Source organism: Barbus barbus (genome assembly GCF_936440315.1).
Source record: "Barbus barbus genome assembly, chromosome: 11".
NCBI lineage: Eukaryota > Metazoa > Chordata > Actinopteri > Cypriniformes > Cyprinidae > Barbus > Barbus barbus.
The window spans coordinates 13,085,380-13,108,912 of NC_136739.1; the positions used below are offsets into that span (position 1 = coordinate 13,085,380).

The 23,533-nt window shown below is 39.4% G+C and overlaps 1 protein-coding gene across 1 annotated transcript; it reads left to right on the forward strand.

Moving 5' to 3' along the window:
- The first annotated feature begins 661 nt into the window (after positions 1–661).
- On the forward strand, positions 662–23,396 carry LOC306877205 (target of Nesh-SH3-like). The gene is made up of 22 exons (XM_079428801.1): positions 662–885; positions 3,606–3,785; positions 3,859–3,927; positions 4,730–4,862; positions 5,741–5,922; positions 6,045–6,091; positions 6,178–6,223; positions 6,326–6,403; positions 10,698–11,903; positions 12,778–12,852; positions 13,346–13,501; positions 16,145–16,213; positions 17,350–17,391; positions 17,501–17,626; positions 17,821–17,910; positions 18,039–18,248; positions 19,141–19,246; positions 19,516–19,595; positions 21,554–21,583; positions 21,673–21,831; positions 21,914–22,036; positions 22,126–23,396. The coding sequence occupies exons 1-22, from the start codon at positions 774–776 to the stop codon at positions 22,239–22,241; spliced, it is 3,435 nt and encodes a 1,144-aa protein (XP_079284927.1). The 5' UTR covers positions 662–773; the 3' UTR covers positions 22,242–23,396.
- The last annotated feature ends 137 nt before the right edge of the window (positions 23,397–23,533 follow it).

Consider the following 23,533-nt stretch of genomic DNA (forward strand, 5'->3'; position numbering starts at 1 on the left):
TCATTAACAAAACAAGTACACTTTAGTTTTTTGAAAACCTTGTTGTCCTATGATGTGAAATTCAAAATGTAGATGTAATATTTTGTTTATCATGGAGTTGATTATGTTGCTAATGTAAATAATACATGAATAATATAAACATAATAAAAAAATATTTCGCAACACCACAAATGTATTTTACCTTTCTACACTGAAAAAAAAAAAGATTAATTGAATTTACTATTTTTTTTTTATGGTAAGTGGTTGCAATTAATTTATTTTAGCTTCATTTAAATAAACTAATTTAATTGACTAACTTTCAACATTTTATTATTTATTTAAATATAGCTAAAATAAATTGTTTGCAACCACTTACCTTAAAACTTTTGCTTAATTTAGTGTAATGAGGGTCCCAAATAATGCTTTGTGATATTATTACAGTGACTACTTAATGAAATTGATCCCAAACACTGAAGTGAGGCAGAAGAAAAGATGCAGCTTAAGAAGAAATAGTGTGCTGAAATGGTGTAGAGAGAGAGAAAGAGACAGAGATAAGCTAAAGGTTTAACAACTACAGTGTGACATCATAGTGTCCCTCCCTCTTGTTAATAATCCAGTATAGATGTTCGTACAATCACACACCCATTTCCAAACACACAAAACCATACCACACAGTTTCTCTCACACACAGTGTGCACTGACACCTGATCTGAGGTCACTTTAAAGGACAACGAGTAAAATGATTCAAGAAAGAACAATTGTAGAAGTTTAGATAGAAGGTTTGAGTGGACTATATGAACTCTGTATTGTTTTCTCTGAGAAAAAAGGACAACATGCAAGCCTTCCTCCTCCTCATCCTCAGCGAGATCTTGCTGCTGAGACTGACCTCCGCAACCACCATGAAAGGTACCAGCTCTTTCTAGCTGTAGTTCCAATCCATATGCATGCTACTTATGAAATTAATTCTATGCAGAAGGAAATTCCTGCACGCAGTATGCCTATTGTAATGCAATACTACTGAAGTCATTAGTCTGGTATGCTGTGGATGCATGGTGCCGGTTAAAGGATGCAAGCTCAGCTGTTGTCAATCTGTATATACAGATATATATATATATATATAGTGAAGTGAAATACTGCCAAGTGGGGGTTCGGTGCCTTGCTCAAGGGCACCTCAGTCGTGGTATTGAGGGTGGAGAGAGCGCTGGACATTCACTCCCCCCACCTACAATCCCTGCCGGCCCGAGACTCGAACCCACAACCTTTGGATTACAAGTCCGACTCTCTAACCATTAGGCCACGACTTCCCCGTAATATATATATATGTTAATAATATATAGACATATATATATATGTTTTCTTTTTGGGGTAGGGATAGTGCAATAACTTGCTGTAATTGTGACTATTTTGAAGAGTGCATTAAAAGAATTAATTAATGATGTTTATGATCATGCAGTAAATAATTTGTATTATATCAACAACTAATATTTTGAAGGCCTCACAGGTCATTAAAATGTATTTTTATTGGATATCAGTAATGGATTCTGTTGAAATTGCAAAACAAATATTGTGTGTTGATGTCTTCATTGGCAGCAAATACAAGGTCACATCAGGTCTGTTTGTGTGTGTTTATTATCTGTTTCCTGTTAAAGCTTGAATCTCTGAAGTGAGAGATTAGAAATATTTGAGCGGATGAAAGCTGAGTGCATGGGCGTTGGTTGAATGTGGATTAATTTAGTTTACTTTTATTTTTGCTTTAGTGTGCAATATCAAAAATGACTTCACACACTGAGCCTGTACTTAATGTGCCTGGATTTGTTTTGGCCTCACCACTCCCCTTCTCCTGTGTCACGTGTAAGGTGCATGTAAGGTGCATGACCCTTGTTGAGCAAACTGACATAAATCATATACTGAAAGAAGTAAGCATCAACTCCACAACTGCCACTAAGCAATGACCTCTTCATCTATGACACTGTCTTATTGTAACACACCTCAGCCTTGACTAATTTATCCCAGGCCACCCATCTGTTCGGTCATTGAACATCTCTAAATCCCTAGTTCTCATGGAAACCACTGTTTATCAGTTCTTCATTGTCATGTGTTGCACACACTCTCCCAGAGGAAAAATGTATCTCTCAGAGGTTGCTGCTTCATAGCTCAGGAGACTTAAAGCAGTTCTCAAATATGTTTCAAGTCGATGCATATTAAAATTTCACACACTTAAATACACATTCGTGGTCTCATAGTGCATGATTAATCAGTGCATGTTTCGTTAAAGGAAAATGAGTTTGTATTTTGTAATTTTCAACAAAATATATTTGGCCACCTCTGAAACAACTTGGATTTAGTAGGCCATTTGGGCTATTTTTTTGTTATTTAGGCATTAATTATTAAAGGCAAGTTACTATTGCCTTTCTCAAACCAACTTGAATTTGAATGTTTCCATTTGATCATTAAAACAAATAAAATAAAAACAAATTATAAAAAGCTGAACATTTTTGAAATTCTTTTGATAACAGAATCCTGAGAAATATTTCATGATATTTTGAAATATTTCCACAACACTGTGATTTGTCAACATTGCTATTAATAAGAAATGTGTCTTGAGCACCAAATCAACATATTAGAATGATTTCTGAAGGATCATGCGACACTGAAGACTGGAGCAATGGCAGTATTTCAAGTAAAATATATTAAAACAGAAAACAGTTATTTAAAATATAGATACAGTTATTTATCTGTATTTAAAATACAGTATCAAATAAATGCAGTCTTGGTGAACATAAAGTCTTTTGTGAAAGTCTTAACTTTTGAATTCTACTTTAGCTCCGATAATTTGGTTTTCTAAGAATGTAATGATTTAAGCTCATACTGAAATCTCAGACTTTTGATTGCAGATCTCTTCTGAAACTCTAAAGGAGAAAAATGCGAGAAGCAGGAAATGTCTCCAGTTGTTTATCAATCAATCAATCTCACTGCTGTCTGGGAGAAATCATTATTCTCAAAGTGTCCGATTCAGAGGGTGACGATGTTTAACCGCAAACAAACACGCATGCAACAAGTGTTTTCTCACGTTACATCCACACATGATTTCTGACATATCTCTGCAACACAGCAGTTTATCTGCTGATTCCTCTGGGGGTCATACAGAAACCAGCTCTGATGTAATAAATGGGCTGTTTGTGTGCTCCGGAGCTCTGTGCTCAGTGCCAGGGGTTTCCCTCAAGCAGAAACAACTTTCTCTGGCATAGGACAGTTTCATCATTCATTCTGCAGAAACGGCAAACGCACAGATTTAGGAGAAACAAACCACAGGGGTCTTGCACTGGGATTCTTTTATGTGTTTGTGTTTTGTTGTCATAGTTCGCAAAACTAGGTAATTATAACGGCAGAACGTGATGTTTGTGAGGGAAGCATCGCTGCTGGCAAGTGCACTTTCGTTTAGACTGTAGAAGTGTAGCTGTCAGAAAGGAAAATATGACACTGGACTGATTGTTATTCCAAATCTCTTGGCAAAAATGTTGTAGATACAGTCACATGACTTCTAATATCCCTAGCTGAAGTCATGATGTAAATGTAAGGGATTGAAGCGAATCTGAGATCACTTTTCCTGTATATTTGAATTCCAGTGCAAAGACAAAACATGAGGGTGCGTATCAGCGCTTTTGAAGACACCATTGTGTTGAAGTTCATCCGGCCCCATGTGGACACCAGACTGGAGGGATATATCCTGGGCTATGGAAGCAGCATGTTCTCCAAACAATTTATCCAGCTACCCGAGGATGGACAACCTTATGAGACTGAGATAGGTATTGTCTTTATTTCTAGCCTTCCTTCAAAGGGTTTTTCATAAAGTTGAACAGTTTCTTCTCTATTTTCTAGATGCTGAGCCCAAATATCTGATTGCGGTTCAGTCGAAGATTCCTGAGGAACCTAAGAAAAAGTGTGCAGGTAAGCAACACGGTGCCACAAATAAAATTAGATCTGTGTATACACTGATTCCAAAACGTATTTGGACACTTGAACCACACTTAAAAAGAATGCCGTTGCATAGCAGTTCAGAAAGTTGTTGGCCTTCAGTAGACTGTAAAATATGATTTTTTATTTATTTATTAATTGTAAACATTTTACAAACAAGAAATCACAAGAAAGGATGACATTGACAGAGGGTTACAAAACAGATACCAAAAAATAACAAATAAAAAACAGGGGGGGGGGGGGGCTTATTCTACATGACCTTATTCTACAGCCCTAATCCTACCCAATACCTAAACTTAACAACTGATACGCAAACGATTGATGGGGAAAGACTGTTAAGTGGCAAACGTATTGATTAACTTAGAAATTGAGCCTTTACGACAGACATCAAAACTTAGGATGGTTTCAATTGCAGATGGGAAAATTTGCTACATTTTTACAAGCAAAGCTAAGTGGCTTCTCGGAATGTTATACATAACATTTAGCTGTTGAAATGAGGCAAATGTACCTTCGATGTAAAGATCAGCTACAGAGTGAACACCTTGATTCTTCCAAAATACGATTTTTTTGAGTTGTAAATAAAGATTATTGATGGGAATCTATCTTGAAGATTATTTCACTAGAAAATACTATTATAGTCTTTCTACTTGAAAATTTCACATTTAATTCAGTGTGTACTTGCCATTTCTTTGTAATTAATTGTGAAATTTACTAGCAGTTTCTGAGTGAAACCTGTGTAATGAATTTTAGCTGATTACTGAATTGTGACCTCCAGGGAAAGTGGATCTAGACAAACCATTGAACGTTGTGATTGGCTCGGTAACAGAGTCCTCAGTGCTGCTGTCCTGGGGGACACTACTGACCAGCCCCTTCGTGGATACCGTTCTGGAAGACTGTTTTGATGAAGGGTATGTGTCCTTGAGCATCTATGTGTGTATATCCATGTACCATGTGGGCGTTAATCTGGATTGAATCAGTTTGTTGTTGACCTTCTCTGCAGATGTACAATTATTACACTGACAGAAGGCACAGAGCAGGTACAGGATCATGTGTTCAGATGCCCATGTGTTCCAGAAACAACCAGACACTCTGATCACACACATTTATGGGCAAAAAAAAAACAGACGTTAATAAACTAAACAGTATTAGAAAAAGTAAAAAAAGAAAAGAAAAACGAAACCGTAAAACACAGTTATAAAATTAACAGATGTTTGGGTGGAAATAAGAACTTGGGTGTGTATCTATGCACAGACAAATTTATTTTTATATCATTGTTGGGATTTTCCATATATTGTTTCTTTTTTTTCTAAACTTATGATGTTTTCTATCTCCTGCATGTTTATATTTTTGTTAAGACATCCTTATGAAGTCATTTTGCTCATAGAGATTGTTGGATTCTCACTGCAATGCAGCTAATTTCAGTTTTTACTGTCCTTGTGGGGACATGTGGTGTAGGCACAATGTGACCCACACACACTGTCCTTGGACACGTTAGTGGAAAGCTTGACCTCAGCCCTCTACAAAACAACTAATTTGATCCCTCTGACCCATAAAACCTTATAAATACCAGAAGGAGAGAGAAATGCTGTAAAAATGAAAAAAGGGTAAGCAGTGGCATCTGTATACATAAATAATATCTGAGTTTAGCTCATTAGTGCCATATCATGCTGACATAATACCTACAAGTGAGTTATTCAAACCAGAGATCTATTTTTCATGATTTGACAGCCATTTTAAATCTAGTTAAAGTTTATAGATTCTAGTTTGCCGTTTTGTCTCCTCTCAGACAGTTCACAGTGCGCTACAGAGAGAATGAACCCAGCAATACCTGGAACTACCAGACCTGTCCATCCACCAGCACAGTCATCGACAACCTCAAACCAGATGCTCTGTATGAGTTTGCGGTCCGAGCAGACACCGACACAAACAGTGGAGTATGGAGCCCACCGGTCATCCATAACACAGCTGGTGTGTCCCACTACAAATCATCCATGGATGTTTAGAATGAATAGCTGACACAAAACTGATATTTAAAAGAAACATACTGTAACGAAGAAGTTTACAAAACGTTATTGATTTTTCTCTCACAGATCAAATAATAGAGCCATTTAAGGAACTGAACCTGGCGAAGCCTAAGGTAAGTAAATAACTGAGTTTAAGGACAACACTTTTGTTCTCTCGTTGTTTATCTTTTATTTAATTTGGATATTGCTTTCTAAACAGAAGCCAGTCTTAGCAAGCCAGCAATCATTCTTGCCACCAGTGCCAGGTAAAAAAAAAAAAAAAAAAAAACATTTTTCCTTCCTAAACACAGTCACTTATAGTAGTAATGAATATAAAATACGTAATAACTTTTCCTGCCACTTTCTAGTTTTCAACAAGATTAACCAGACCAGAGCGGCCCCTCTATTCAAATACCCGAGCCTTCCAAAGCCTAGCAAAACATCAGGTAAATTATATTCTCTCACCTTTGAAGCCAAGCAAAATATTACATTAGCAGCATGGAATGCAAGCTTAAAACACACCGCATACTGAACAGTATTCACTGCATACTGCTTACTATTTTTTTTGTATGTATTGTAAGTTGTATGTGAAACAATATGCAACATTTGAAAAACTTGTATGCTGCCTTTGTTGCCACATTATCAACATACATATTTTAGTATGTTGACCTCCAGTCATCTCGAAATGAAATGTGGTTATTTTGCATTCTTATTTATTTGTTGTAAAACATTTCTAAAATTTGCTATAAAATAAATTTAAAATAAAAAATGGAGATATATACCATATACATATGCAAACTACAAAAAAAAGTATAAGTATACGCCACAGTAGTTTGATATTCTGAACATACCCATTGTCTCTTGCTCTGTAAACCTTGAACTATTTTTCTCATATATTTTTATAACTTGCATGTGAATAAGCCACATTTCTACCTCTCTCTAGATAGAAAACAATTAATAGTTTTTTTTACGATGCCATGGGAAAAACTCCTTTTTCTCCGAGGACTGAAGACTTTTTTAATCACGCAGTGTGACTGCATGGCCATTGGTTCATGCAGTAAATAAAAAACGAACCAATGGCTCGTCAGCAGCGCTGCACGAGCCTATGGCGGCAAAGCCCGCCAGAAAGGTGGGGCCATCTAGCTGTACAAGCGAGCGCTTCGCCATAGGAAATCAGGCCAATTCGACTGAAGTGACGACCTGAGTCGTGCAGCTGAATGGCATGGCACGGTACGCAGTACTCGTTCCCGTATCTCAGTACGTTCCCTATCGATACTTCACTCGTACTGCGTCGCTAGACGCTATGGGGAACAAATACAATCCCGCCATGCCATGAAGAGAAACGACCAACATAAACTGGCCTTGAGCAATAAGGCTCAGAGGGACCAATTATGAGCAGGAAGAATCCTGCAGGAGGCATGAGGACCGAGCTCCTAGAGGTCAGTCCAGCCTAGATATCGTTTCAATGGTCATAAGTACAGCCTCAGCACCAGGAATGGGGCCAAGAGCGTTCTTGAAGAATCAGGCAATGCCTGAAGGGACCACTTTAAGAAAGGTGTGTACCCTTTAAGCAGAGAGAACCCAAGCCTGTAAGGCTGGGACATCCAAGTTATAGAACCTGGCAAAGGTGGACGACGATGCCCAGCCGGCTGCTGCACAAATGTCTGCCATGGACACACCACTAGACCACGCCCAGGAAGAGGCCACTCCTCTAGTGGAATAGGCTCTCACTCCAATGGGGCTCTGGAGGCCCAGGGAGGAGTATGCTAGTGCAATAGCATCAACTAACCATCGAGATATCCTGTGCTTTGTGACCGGAGACCCCTTGGTGTGGCTGCCAAAGCAGACAAAGAGTTGTTCCGATTGCCTAAAGGGCACGGAACGCTCGATGTAAGTTCTCAATGCCCTGACCAGGCAGAGAAGGTTGAACTCTCGGTCCTTCTCAGAAGGGGGGAGCGCAGAAAGTGTAATAACCTGGGCCCTAAACGGAGTGTAGAGCGCCTTCGGGACATAGCCATGTCTTGGCTTTAGGACGACCTTAAAGTCGTAAGGCCCAAACTCAAGACAGGCAGGGTTTAAAGAGAGAGCCTGCAAGTCACCTACTCGCTTCACCGATGCTAGCGCCAGCAGCAGAGTGGTCTTGAGTGACAGTGTTTTTAAGCTTGCAGATTGTAGTGGCTCAAAGGGAGCACCTTTGAGGGCTCTCAGCACCGTGGGCAAGTCCCATACAGGACTGTGAGGGGTTGGGGCGGATGGAGCCTCCTGGAACCCCTCAGGAAACGGACAACCAGGTTGTTCCGGCCCACCGACTGTCCGGCTATAGGAGCGTGAGAAACTGCTATAGCTGCCACATAGACTCTAAACGTGGAAGGGGCGCGGCCCTTATCCAACAGCTCTTGTAAATAGGACAATGTCACTGATATGTCACATGTTGTCGGCTCCTCGCCGTGGGCTTGACATCAGGCGGAGAAAACCGACCACTTAAGGGCGTAGAGGCGTCTCGTGGATGGGGCTCTAGCCTGTTCAATGGTATTTAGGACATTCTTGGGGAGATCTATTGAGTCCCATCGAGTGCCCATAGATGCAGGTCCCACAGCTCGGGCTGGGGTGCCAGATCGTTCTGTTCGCCTGAGAGAGGAGGTCTCGTCTCAGGGGAATGGGCCACGGAGCCGCTATTAGCAGCTGAGATAACTCTGAGATCCAATGATGGTTCTTCAAGAGCGGGGCCACTAGAAGCACTTTGTGCTTGTGTTCCCTGATTCGCCTGATTACTTGAGGAATCAGAGCAATCGAGGGAAAAGCATACAGAAGGAGGTTGGGCCATTCGTGGGCCAATGCGTCCAAAAAGTAAATTTGGCAGTTTGAGTTGTCTTTGGAGGCGAAGAGTTCGACCTCTGCCCTGCCAAAGATTCGCCAGATTTCTTGAACCGTCTGTGGGTGGAGCATCCACTCCTCGGAGGGGACGTTCTTCTGAGAGAGCATATCCTCTCCTTGGTTCAGCACACCGGGCACATGAGCTGCTCTCAGTGAACACAGGTTGAGATGTGCCCATACTAAGAGGCGCTCCACCATCTCGAAAAGGCGCTTCGAGGTGAGCCCGCCCTGGCGGTTTATGTATGACACCACTGTCATGCTGTCTGAGCGGACTAGCACATGGTGTCCCTTCAGGACTGTCAGGAAGAACTGAAGAGCTCGACATACTGCCGTCATTTCGAGGCAGTTGACGTGCAGCTGTCCTTCTGCGTTCGTCCAGGAGCTGAAGGTCGGTTCGCCATCGCACAGAGCCCCCCATCCGTCATAACAACCTTCCTTCTGTAAACCAAACCCATTGTCACGCCCTGTTCGAACCACCGTAGGTCCTTCCAGGGGGCCAGGGCTGACACGCAGGCCTGGTCCACCCTGATGCGGATGCGTCCATGACGCCACGCATGAGGCGGAATTAGAGGTTTAGCTGGCTGTTGCGCTGGAGCAGGCTTGGGGCGACTAGCGGCCATTGCAGAGCTGGACCGTTTCGGCAGGAAGTGTTGCATAGCCTGGGACGACTTCTGAGCCGCGATGAATCGCTCCACAAAGCCTTCGACGGCAGGTCCAAAGAGCCCCGTAGGGGAGACCGGGGAATCGAGGAAAGGGACCTTGTCAGCCTCCTTGATCTCGGTGAGGTTTAACCATAAGTGGCACTCCAACACCACTAAGTTGGCCATTGACCTCCCTATGGACTGTGCTGTAGCCTTGGTAGCCCTCAGAGCCAGGCTGGTAGCGCTGCGCAGTTCCCTGAAAACTGCGGGATCAAGTCCGGACTCATCCATGGTCTGGAGGAGTTTGGCCTGAAAGACCTGGAGCACAGCCATGGAATGAAGCGCTGAGTCGGCCTGCCCGGCGGAGGAATACACTCGTCCAGCGAGGGCAGAAGTCATCCTGCAGGGCTTGGAGGGGTGAGCGGCCTTTGCTTTCCATCCGATAGCGGAGGGTGGGCAAAGGTGCGCAGCCACTGCCTTGTCGAGAGGGGGCAGCCTTTCGTAGCCCTTCTCTTCGGTGCCGTCCACTAAGGAGAGAGCAGAGGAAGAGTTAGAGCAAAGGCGGGCCGAATACGGAGCACGCCACGACTTCGTAAGTTTTCCTATGGCGAAGCGCCATCTTATATAGCCAGATGGCCCCGCCCTTTCTGGCGGGCTTTGCCGCCATAGGCTCGTGCAGCGCCGCTGACGAGCCATTGGTTCGTATTTATTTACTGCACGAACCAATGGCCGTGCAGTCACACTGCATGATTGAAAAAGTCTTCAGTCCTCAGAGAAAAAGGAGTTTTTTCCCATAGCGTCTAGCGACGCAGTACGAGTGAAGTATCGATAGGGAACTGTGTTTTAAATTGAACCGCTCATAGTAGATCCCCTGTGATTTTCAAGATAAATTTAAAATAAATGTCCTTCATGTGTATCATAATTCCATGTGCCAGATGTGAATTTTCTGAAATACGCACAAGCTGGAGAAACTGTTGGAGGAAAAAACATACATTTATGAAACAATTGAAATTCATCTAATGATTATAATCACTTTTCTTCAATACAAATTAATTCCTGCTAAAGGATTTTATTAAAACCTAAAAATGTCCCATTAACTTCTGTGACAGGAGAGCTACATGTCTCATTATCAACCAATTGAAATCAATGCTTTTTTATTTCCGTTCTTTTCCTGTGTGTGTCATTTTCATTGAATGTCTGTGATAGAAAATGTATTTTTCTACAGTTTCATCAACAGGGGAAGAAAATCCCACAACAGTTCCTGACAATCCACGTACCTCAACCGAGGCCCTTCCTTCCTCTCACACATTTATCATTCTGCCCAGGCCAATGACCTCAAGCACAGTTCAACCTCAAAACCCCACCAGTCATCCCAGTACAACCCAAGCAGATCTTCTCACAGAGCAACACACTAGCATAACCCCACAACAACTTACAACATCTCAGACCCAACCTTCCAGAACCCAACAACAAACCAGCACAACCCAACAACCATCCACTACAATCCAACAATATACCAGCAAAATGCAAATCTCAGTCAAAGATCAACCAAATACAGCCAAACAGCTTCTGAATACAGCCCCACAACAGTTTAGTGAAACATCTTCCCCTAATTCACCTACAACCAAACCACCAATTCAACAAACCCAACAACGCACCACAAGCACTGTCCAGGAACATCCTCACCCATCTAAGAAACAAGACACCATAACTCGAGACAGTCTCCATACAAGAAAAATTCAGCCCAGCACCAAGCTGCATCGACTGAGCCCAACCCAGCGTTCACGAGGCACGTCCAAGCATCCAACCACTCACACTTATTTTCCAGAAACCACTTCTCACTACCAGTCCAGCACAATCGCACATTCTGAACAGCCAAACACCAAACCACCACCAACAACACAGGATTATTCCACAAATAGTCATTCACTGACAAACACAGCTTTGACTTCACCCACTACTTTAACAAATATTGTCTTAGTAACAGACCAACAAACAGATGTCTTAGTATCACAGCTGAAAACCGATGTTAGCAAACATCCAGTATTTAGCACTAATCCATCCATCCCTGAAGAATATTCTACATCCCATATTCCTACAACTAAAAATCCACCTCTTACTGAGAACATACAGGAACTGTCTCCATATCCTATGTATCTACCCATAACCTTTTGGTACCAACCCAGACCCAGCACCACAACAAAGCATTCCAGCATCACTAAACAGCAAGCTAGCACTTCTAAATACAACCCAAAAACGGACTCCCAAGTTGAAAATCGACAACCTACCCCTGAAGAATGGTTGCCAGGTACCCCAAAAAACCTACTAAACCTCACACCTCATACAGCTTTCACCAAATCCGATGCCATTCAAAACTCACCTGTGGCGGAGAAGGTAACAGTGGGGACGAGTCATCCAAGTCGACCAGCGGGTAACTTCTCCCCTAGACATATGATTTAGAAACAGGCTAGTTTCAGTAATTTGAAGCAATCCAACAACTTAAAGTGTATCTCTTAAAAGGATAGTTCACCCAAAAATGAAAATTACCTTATGATTTACTCACCCTCAAGTCATCCTAGGTGTATATGACTTTATTCTTTCAGATGAATACAATCAGAGTTTAAAAAAAAAACTTTCCTGGCTCTTTCAAATTTTATAATGGCAGAGATTTTGAAGTCCAATAAAGTGAATCCATCCATCATAAAAAGTATTCCACACGGCTCTGTGGGATTAATAAAGTCCTTCTAAAGCGAATCAATACGTTTATGTGAGAAAAATATCCATTTATAAACCCTTATCTATAGCATCCGCTAACTGTCGTATGCGCGTTCACGAGAGAGTAGCGTTCCAGCAAATGACTCCAGTTGTATTCGTCTGAAAGAATGAAGTCATATACACCTAGGATGGGTTGAGGATGAATAAACCATGAGGTGATTTTAATTTTTCCGTTATCTATCCCTTTAAGACAGACGTGTCACATCCTTTTCCTGGAGGGCTGCTATCCTGCAGAGTTTAGCTCCAATCCTAATTAAACATACCTGAATCAACAAATCTGGATTGCTAGAAATTTCCAGTCAAGTGTGCTGGGGAAGATTGGAGCTAAATTTTGCAGGACAACTTTCTAGAAGCAGGATTGGACAAGCCCGGTTTAAGAAGTTTTTTGATGTTTTTCATTCATTGTTATGCCATTTTTTAAATAACTGGTGCCAGATATTCCTTTGGATAATCTACACAAACTAAAAGCTATTGGCCAGGGATCTTCTGAGAACATTATCATTATAATATGTTCTGCCTCTGTATGTCAGCTATTTCCCAGCCAAAGGACGAACAGCTACTGTCTCAACCAACACTTACAAATGAGGTGGCCAATAGGAATGAGGGTAATGACATCAGGTCCAGTTTTTATTCTCCTAAATGTGCTGTTTGTCACCTGTCCGTATTAACCACATACATCTTCATTGTACACAGTAGCGTCGTGATTGTCACCACCAAACATCACCAACACTTCCTAGCTTCATCCTGCTGGGCAATGCCATTTCCACCTGACTAGCACTGAAACAGCCCCACCACTGCCCCCAATCATCTTTAAATCATCACCAACAGCACCAGCTCTCACATTACTATGCCATTCATTCACCTCAAGTGTCTGACTACTTCATCAACTCTTAATGTCCAACACATGCACTGTCATAATGCTACGCACACCATTTCCACCATCTTCTCTTCCAAATCTGTTGTCTTCTGTTTCTGGATAGCTGGTGCTCTTTTGTGAGCTTCCCAGACTCATCCCCATCCAGTCAGTCAACAGATCTGTTTCAATAATCTTTAATCATCATCTCCTTCCCATTGCTGACTGTGTTTGTGTTTATCTAGGCAGAGGTATCTTTCGCAACTCTTCTTTGTCCCACCTCTTGGCACGAAATGCTACACAGAGTTTGGGGCCTCATGGTCGTGTCCCTCCAGTTCACCATACAAGGTTTATCAGGCCGCCCTCTGAGTATCGTAACTCAACTGGCAACAAGAAAAAGGGTATAAAATGTCTTCACACTGACACAGACATAATTTTTCTTTTAAGAGGGCATTTGACTGTTCAGCTTTCATTTCAGGCTTCCAATAATGTATCCAGCCATCCTTACTTTCATTTATTAATTCATTCTGTCATTCATTTTGTCAAACTGTATTATTAGACTTTTTAAATGTTATGTAGTGTGCAAATTCATAAATGTATAGCACTAGGGCTGTTTCACACCACATGAATAAGCAGAAGCTTGTAAGTTCAGCTGTAGTGCACACTGCAATGTTTCTAAAGAGAAAAGATAAGACACGTTTTTAGGTTACTGCACTGTGTATATATTTTAAGCAAGGGCGTAGTTTTGGTTTGAACATTGGGGGGGTTGAAGTGGACCCCGGGTCATGCTCCCTGTTAAGGTTTATTTATTTGTTTGTTTGCTTAAATGTTTATTTTTGTAAAATGGTCTTTTGTGCTATCCACCTCACATGCAAAGTTGGTTGATTGCGTAACTGCAATAAAGTAATAAGCTAGTTAACAAATACTTGTTTAAATAGGATATAATATATTTTAGACACTTAGGCTATAGTTTGACAGAATGTTCTAACTCAACACGCCATGGGAAGTCAATCTAACTTAACATTTTCTTTTATTGATATTGTTTATTTCTTACTCGTTAACAGTTCATCAGGTTGTTAATGATGTAATCTGTGCCATCATTGGAATATCTGAAGGTTTCTCCATCACTCATCATTAGAACCCATTGCCTCTCGATTCTGACTTGTACTTGCTCTTATGAAAAAGTACCATAGTTCTTAACTGTAGCATTTGTTATAATAAGGCTAGCCTATTAATCATCTCCAGGTCAATAATGACGTTTTTATTAATCTATATTGCATTTGTTATGAGAAACAACAGCCTTTAGAAACAATAGCTACAACAAGCCACAGTTGTAATATAAATCTATAGGGAAAATCTATTCCCTTAACAGATTATCTATTATAAATTCAACAAGTTAGACACAATTTACCACAATAAATAAGCCTACAGTAAACCGTGATAAATTATAGTAAAGGTGCTCATCATGAGTAGTTAAAAAATATTTTAATATTATGTTAGTGCTGGTGCAATATTATGTGTTCTCCTCTTTTCATCAGTATTTTTAGTTTGTGTCTTTTTTTAGATAATGTTCGACTTTCTCCATAGCATTTTAAAGTGGCAGTTTCTCAATAGAATACGATAGGAATGGCTCGCGCAAATCTTCTCATGCTTCTCGAGCGCGCTGGTGCACGCGCACAGAGTATAGGGTGATTCACGCGCCGCTCGTGTACAATTAACAGAACTGCTTCAGTCATGTTGTGCTGATAAGCGCTCCGTTCGGTTCGAATGTGAGGTTAGCGCTTATAAAAGCGCCGAAGGCGCGGTTCAAACAATTAATAAATAGCCTGATTCTAAGTTTCCATTAACCGTGGTATAAATATTGGGGGGGGGTTGAACTTGCTAGTTTTGGTTTTGGTTACCCCCCCACCCCCACAAACTACGCCCCTGATTTTAAGTATGGGTATTTTAACTAATTAAGCCATATTTATTTTATATCTATTTATTTCCATTCATTTGTTTATATATTATTTTTACTCTATTATTTTTTCTTTGTAAATCAGTTTATTGCAAAACAAATGCTTATAAGCACAGTGTGAATTCTGAAGCCTGTTAATATGGCCAACTATATAAATATGGTTAGATCACATATGTGGAGTGAAACAAGCCTTAGTCTTATTCTTAATATGGGTCCAAAATAAACTTTTGACAAGAAGAAGTAAATAAAATGGTTAGACATTACTTTTTTAGTTGCAATGTATGAGCAAACAGTATGGTTTTATGAATCTGACATAATCAGAGTGAATCAAAGAAAAAAAACATTTCTATAGATAGACAGTCCCTTCTTTCATTATTATGTTTAAGTTCAAGTTCAAGTTTATTTGTATAGCGCTTTTTACGATGCAAATCGTTGCAAAGCAGCTCTGCAGGAAATTAAGTTTCCACAATATATTTATATATAGCAGAACGTATGGCAAAATTTGGTAATTCTGTATGTTGTCTGAGCATTGGCATCCTCAGATCACCTGGAATTGTTAGACATGGCCAAAACGTAATTGTACTCCCTGTGTATACACTTTTATGAGTATGTTTGGTTGATTGCATAGGCTTTTGTACAGTATATACTGTATATGGATATTCTTCTTTGCACATGGTTTCTCGGGTGGATTTTATATTTATTTATTTAAGGGACCCTTCGGACCTGTTGTCAAGATTCATGTGTTATCTGCAGGGAAAAGACAAAAACATACAATCTACCTCTTTCTGCCAAAAGTCTGTTTCCCATCTTATCCTCTTCGCGCTGTCATTTAGTTCTGCACAACAGCTGATGACTCCTGTGACACCTGATATTACAGCTCAAACTGTACAGTTCAACGTTTTTGTCATATAAGTCCCTCTTTTTCACATCTGGTCTCTTACTCTAATACCTATCAAATATCAAATACAAACATTCTTGTATTTATATTGTTGTTTCTGATGTGCTTTTAACACATTTCTTAAAGTTTTTTTTTTGTCATGTCCCTTTAATGTTCACATTTAATGACATGATTTTTCTATCATGACAGTGCCCCATGGTGAGCAACATAAAGGACTTTTGTGGTCCAAATTTCCAAAGGGAACCAGAGAGCAACTTGGTAAAGCAACTCCTTCATGGATTTTGAATGCATATATTAGAGGTTATCTTAGTTTTATCTCATAAGGGGGTTGCAATGTCATATTTCCATTACAATCCATGTGATGTTGCTTTAGTTGTAAAGCCTTGTGTTGTGTTCTTTAGTTTATTGAGTGATTCTGTGGTCCCTGTCCCAGAAAACTGTGAATCCAATTGTGCATAGTGTTAGTTTGGATACAGTTTTAACATGATGTCTGAGATAGATGTCCCTGTTTGGTAGAAAACATCTCCTGTCTAAAGAACGATTCCCTTGCAGCTGGATTTCATGACCATTCTGGGCCAAAGAAAATATTTATGTGCTGTTCATGTCATGATGGATTTTCAGAGCTCATGGTTCTTTGGAAAAGCATGACAGATCAGCCATTGATCAACTTAGCCAACCACTGTTGAGAACCCAGGACCCTCTCTCACTTTCTCCATCAGCCTCTCGCAACCAAAGACAACACTAAAACTGAATAATAGAGAATCAAGCCACCCTGTCCTTACCCAATTGCCTATCCCATCCATCCAATCTTTTCTTTATTAGAAAGTCTGCTTGAACACATTTGGCAGACATATGATTACTTGAGGAAAATGTGAAGCTCTTCATCCAACTTTTCTTAAAAACCTTCTATTCATACTAAATTAGGTTCCTGAAAATTATCTGGAATATTTTGCAAACCGCATATTGGAATAATAGACCATTAGAGAGATGGCTGTTGGAAATAATTACGTTTGGAAATTGATTCATTGACAGGCTTTGGTCAAAAATAATCTTTATATAATATCCAGCATTATGGCTGTGTAGTTCTGCACTCCATCATAGCATTGGTCCCTCAGAGCTGTTCTTGGAGAAGCCGCAGTCCTAAGAGTCTGGACAGCAATAAAAGATCCCATTTGGCTCCCACAATACTCTGACTGTGCAGACAGTCAGAGTATTGTGGTTTTTCTATCATGACAGTGTCATGCATTATTTTTTTAACTGATGTTTAAATGATTAACCTGATGTCATGCATTATTTTTTCATTCCAACCATGTGAATGTTATGTAGAACATACTTTACCTTCACTTCTAAATGATAGTCAGTGAACAGTGTTTTTTTGCCGCCTTCTTTTACAGTGAATACAAAGCTGAACCAGGTCTCAGAGACTAAAGAAAAGGGTGAGGACACTTAACAAATAAAGATATCAAAGTCCAAATAGCAACAGTCTTGATGGACATACATGTGTTTCTTGCCAATTAATGAAACATTTTACATGTTAACTTTTAGAAAACATTATTGATCTGAAGCAGATGGACCCAGTACCAGATTTAAAACCTCTAACTCCACCCACTACTGAAAGACCAGCCAAACAACGGCCATCATCGACAACAACACTGCATTCTGTTTTTGAGGGTATGCTCTAGTGCGAGTTATGTCATTTGTACAAAAACTATGTTGAATACAACACATTAAATGCTGAAATTAGAAACTGGAGACATGCAAGACAATCTGTTGAGAATGAGAGAATTAGTGTATCTAACAATTGGAGTAGTTGGAGTCTTGAATTTGTGGTCTTGTGGCGTTTCATGTTTGCCTTTGAATCTTAGGGAGTCGTTTTCACACCGGTGACAACTCCTCTGTATTCAGATCACATCCCCTCTCTGAGGTGGATGCCACAGGGAAGAAACGTTTCATAGGTAAGAAAATGGGCTAAAAGCATTAATATTTTGGACCTACAGCACGGACAGACAGAACTGTGTCTGATTTATGATTCACAGTCTTTTGACGAATGTTGGACCTCTGATTGGCTGTCTTCTGTTTGCAGCGCCTCACGTGATCTATAGAACTGACAAACGTCCGGAGGAGCCATGCTCTGTCACTCACTCTCTCAGCTTCTTTCCTGATGAGGAGATCGGATACTTGAATGTCACTGGCCCACCCAAGACCCCTCCATCCAACCTTACTGTGGTCACAGTGGAAGGATGCCCCTCCTTCATCATCCTTGACTGGGACAAAACAGACAATGAGACCACAGGTAGACAAAGCATTTGATTACTGTCTTAGCTGGCTTAAACTAAACACAGTATTGAAGGAGGTGATGGACAACTTGAGAAATGAATGGGAAAAGTTGCAATATGCCCAATATGGCAGCTGTTGGAAAGAAAGTTAAAAGAGCCAACTGCCTTGTTGATGGATGTGAAGTCTGTTTTTTACCTCTGGAATGTGCATTACCGGGGCAAGCCTGAAAAAATATTGGTTTTTAGTGTTGGTTTGAGCTTAAGAAGCTAAATTTATGATACCATTGTTGTCAGACTTTATTGCTAATTTGAAATATGGCTTTGAAAAGTTCTTTTGACAAATCTTAACAGATTTTTAGTCTTTCTCCATTCCAGCAGATAGAAGTTATACTTTATGTCCATTACCTGCATAGAAAATAGCTGCCAAGATGGCCGCCAAGTAAACTGGCTTGCCTTGAGTGGACTTTGGTTAAACTTACTTTAGTTGGATTTAACAAGATATATGAGATACAAAAATGAAAATTGTCATTATTTGCTCATTCCAAAATTAGGTCATTCAAAACCTATATTACTTTCTTCCATGGAATAAAGAATTGATATTTTAATGTTTTTGAAAGAACCCTCTTATTCTCACTAAGGCTACATAAGGATTCTTTGATAATTGGAAAAGTAAAAAAAATATTTAAAAAAACCTACCCAAACCTTTTGAACAGTAGTGTTTTATTTATTTACTTACTTACTTACTTACTTGCAGTACTTATTTACTTATACCCAAAATCCAAATAGTACTGAAAAACACCATTAATGTAGTCCATTGAACAGATAAAGCAGCCCAGACATTCTGGGAATCTCCTTTGATGTTCCATTAAAACTTTTAAACAACAAAGTATGTTTCTGTTGTATCAATAGAATATGAGGTAGTTTCCTCCACCAAGGGTCCTCATGGAGACGAGGTGTCTGTCCAGACAACAAATCAAACACATACAGCTGTGGAGAACCTGAAACCACAGAGCAGGTATGAAGACAAACACGTGTCATGGACTACAATAGTTATTAAATTAAGCTAATATAGCTACACACTAACTCATAGTCCTGCCCTTACAGACAACTTATTAAATAGTGTATCGTTTAATGCTGTTATGAAGCTGTTTTCCCCGTGGGGCCGTAAAGTTCCACTTAATGTTTGTTACAAGAAAATACACATGATTAGGAATGTTTGGTTGTCTGATCAACATAACATTGTTTCAGAATGATCAACTCTATTTTGTCGTTATGTTGTTGTAGTTATGAGTTCAAAGTTACACCCAAGAATGAGCTGGGTTCTGGCCCAGCCAGTGAACCGGTCACCTTCAGTACTGAGTCAGGTAAGCGGAGAAGAAATGTTAAATGAATTCATTTTGAATACATTGTGTGTTCAGAATATGTGTCTCAGCTAAAAAGTCCCAGATCTGAAACCACAATCTGGTCTGAGCTCATTGTGAAATCATTTGGCTCATCCAGTGAATCTGAGCTCTATTTGTTCTAGAAGTGTCACTGGGCCAATTGTATCAACAAGAGAAGCTTTAATGGTTTTTATTTTCAGGGTTTTTGCACTATGTTTAAATTCATCTTAAGCCATACAAGAGCCCTGTGTTAAAAACAGACCGAAACATAAATCATTATTCACTTAAACTTCATTTAAATCTCATTCATGCTTCAAAACATTCGAAAGCATTGCGATTAGTCACAAGTTGCGTGAAAACCGATTATGTTTGCTATCACTGAACAATTGAAAGAAACTGGCACTCGTATGATAGAAGAGTCATGCAGGCCCAGGTAACTTAAGAATGAGACATCAAGCTCACAGGTGTGTGTAATTGGCAATGAACGTTTGCTGTAATGTATATGTATAATTAACATATAAGCATTACAGTCAGCAGCGAGAGTAATGTGCCTAATAGTTCCAATGTGTTCACTCTTCTGGGTCCATTGCACTTATTTACTGTAGGTAAAGGGGCCCTGATAGACTGCCAGAAAATAATAATAACCATGAGGATTTCTGACACAAGCTCTGGAAAATTGTATATCATGATAGTGAGGACAACTCAGGGGAATTTCTGGGGGCTTTGGATTTAAAGCCGAAAACCATGCTGTTTTGTTATATTCAGGTGTCGAGTGTAGTAATAATTACCTGAATGCCATATTGTACTGACTTGTGCTTACCTTTGACAGCTATGTTTGGATCAGCCTAATTTATGTATGTATGGTTTCATAGTAGCCTAGGCATAATAAAAAGGCTTATTTCATTAACATTTGCATATACACTATGTTCAAAAGTTTAGGGTCAGTAAGATTTTTGTTTTTGAAAGAGATCAATACTTTTATTCATCAATGATGCCTTAAAGATTTTTTTTTGTTTTCTATTTACCAAAGAATCCTGAAAAAATGCATCACAGTTTCCACAAAAATATTAAGGAGCAAACTATTTTCAACTTATATATAATAATACAAAAATTTTGTTGAGCACTTCAAAATAATTTCTGAAAAATCATGTGACACTGAACTGACTGGATTAATGGCTGCTGAAAATTCAAAATGGGATAGTCTAGGGGTGATCCACATCACCCTTATACTGGGGGCCCTCCACTGGCTGCCTATTTAATTTAGAATCGATTTAAAAATTCTCGTATTGGTGTACAAATCTTTACATAACCAAGCCCCTTGCTATCTTTCAGAGCTGTTGCATTTTTATACTCTCACTAGAAGTCTAAGATCCAGTGATCAGAATCTCCTTTTAGTCCCTCTGTCCAGATTAAACGTAGAGGGGATCGAGCTTTCTCTGTGGTCGGGCCTCGGTTATGGAACAATCTGCCGCCTGAGATTAGAGTGGCATCTTCATCTGTTTTCAAGTCACTTTTAAAAACACATTTGTTTGATCTGGACTACTAATATCCCTTTCTTATTACACTGTATTATGGTCTGGATTATTACTCTGTTTTAAGAGTCTATTTGTCATTCCTTTTTGGTTTTTAATTTATGTTGTATTATCTCTGTTTTATATGTTTATGGTTTGATTTTAATGTACAGCACTTTGGTCAGTCTTGTGGCTGTTTTTAAATGTGCTTTATAAATAAATTAACTTGAACTTGAATAAATGACATTTTACAGTTTATCCAAATAGTTATTTTACTGTTGTTTTTACTGTTATTGATGAAAGAAAAAAAAAAGCAGCCTTGGTGAGTGTAAGAGACTTTCAAAAACAGCAACAAAATCTTACTGACCCCAAAATGTCACATCAACAATGCATTAAGTTGCAGTGACATCATGTTCTTCTGCATTGCAGCTGATCCTCGTGTGAGTGAGATCCAAACCGGTAAGAGCGCCAGCATACAATATAAAAAATTGAAAGACACAATATACCTATACCAACTGCACGTGTCTAATTTATATTGGCTCTCATAGGTAAAAATGCCATCTGGTCATCATTTCCATTCAAATCTGACTCGTACTCCGAGTGCAATGGGCAGCAGTTCATAAAGCGGACCTGGTACCGCAAGTTTGTGGGTATCCAGTTGTGCAACTCTCTTAGATACAAGATCTACCTGAGCGACTCTCTCAAAGGTCCGTATTAACCATTTACCGACTCAACAGATATTTCTGCCATTTAGTCACTTGGTTACTTTTTAGTTCTTTCTTTCTCCAGGGAAGTTCTATAGCATAGGAGATCAAACTGGGTATGGAGAGGATCACTGCCAATTTGTTGACTCATTCCTGGATGGACGAACCGGTGGTCCTCTTCCACCAGATCAGTTACCACCCAGAAAAGGTTTCTAATAAAAACACGGTTTATTTAACAAAAACACAGTAATCTAACACTAGTACGCAAGATATGACAATTTCTCCTGTCTTATCAAGGCTTTTACCGGGCCATGCGTCAAGAGCCTGTCAAATTTGGGGACATCGGAGGAAATTCCATGATCAACTACGTGGCCTGGTATGAGTGTGGGATACCCATTCCTGGGAAGTGGTAGGACCCCGAGGAGCAGATGGAAGACATGACGGATAAGAAACATCCGCTGCCAAGGGAGAACGGCCTTCTTATGGGATGTTTGTGTAGAGAGAATGATTTCTTTGGAGTATGTATCTGTATTTTCGGGTGTCGGGCACATATAGAATTATTTATATACTGAATTAGTGCAGCAAACGTACAGAGAGCTGAATGAATGTTATTGTTGAGATTAAGAAGTTTATCTTTAGAGAATATAGGGAAGCAGGCTCCCTTAAAGGCAAAATTAATGTGTATATTATTTATCAAAATGTTGAATATGCCACTGAAAGAAAAATGACCATGGCCAACTTAAAGGAATGTTCCAGGTTCAAAACAGGTTTTGTAGACAGCATCTATAACATTGTCATCAAAGAAAATTATTTTTACTAACACAAATTATATTTGTGTTATATAAATCTAATTTTATAATTCTAAAAATATAATTACAGTTTTTATTCTTCTATACTTTTTCTAAAAACCTTTTGGTGGGATGATGAACTTTTGATTATGCACTGCCAGTGTAAATCCTAAAGGTGAATTTCTCTGTCAACGGTCCTTTTTTGGACCTTGCTAGTATTGTGCAAAATTGTTTATTGGCTTTATATGGTCATTGTAGTTGAAAAATTGGACAGTGTACATCTGTAGTCTGTACACTAGTCACATGTGAATATCCTAATTAAATTAACGTTTATCCGTGTGCAATGCTTTGCCCCGTCGACTTTCATTGGAGGTGCTTTATTTTATTTTTTTTTCCAAAGAGTTGAATGATTTTTCTTTTATCTTCAGTACCACAGATGCTGTTAACAACATGCTGAATGTACTAAGCCTGAAACATTCCTTTAACAGCTCAAACGCAATGCTAAACAAGGAATTTAAACACTAGGTCATATAAACTATTGTTCAAGACATGCAGCCTTTCAAGTAATTGTAATTATACTATGTATGAATGTCAGAAATGCAACATCTCTTTAACAAGGAAGTCTATTCTTTTGTACAGAAGTTCGGTGACTCATGATTTCCAGAGAAAGCTTTTAAATGCCAGATTTTGTGTAACATGTTTTTATATTGTAACTTTGATATATTTTATACAGTTTATAATGAATATGCTTTACCAATAAAAGCACAAGCAGTTTATTTTATGATCTTTTTTTGGTGGCTAGTTTAAAGTTTTTCTGAATCTGACATGAAAATATACAAGTTTGTGTTTTTTTTTAATGCAATCCAAATCAGTTAAAGAAAGACCTAAATCAGAGGTAAATGTTAATTCCATGAACA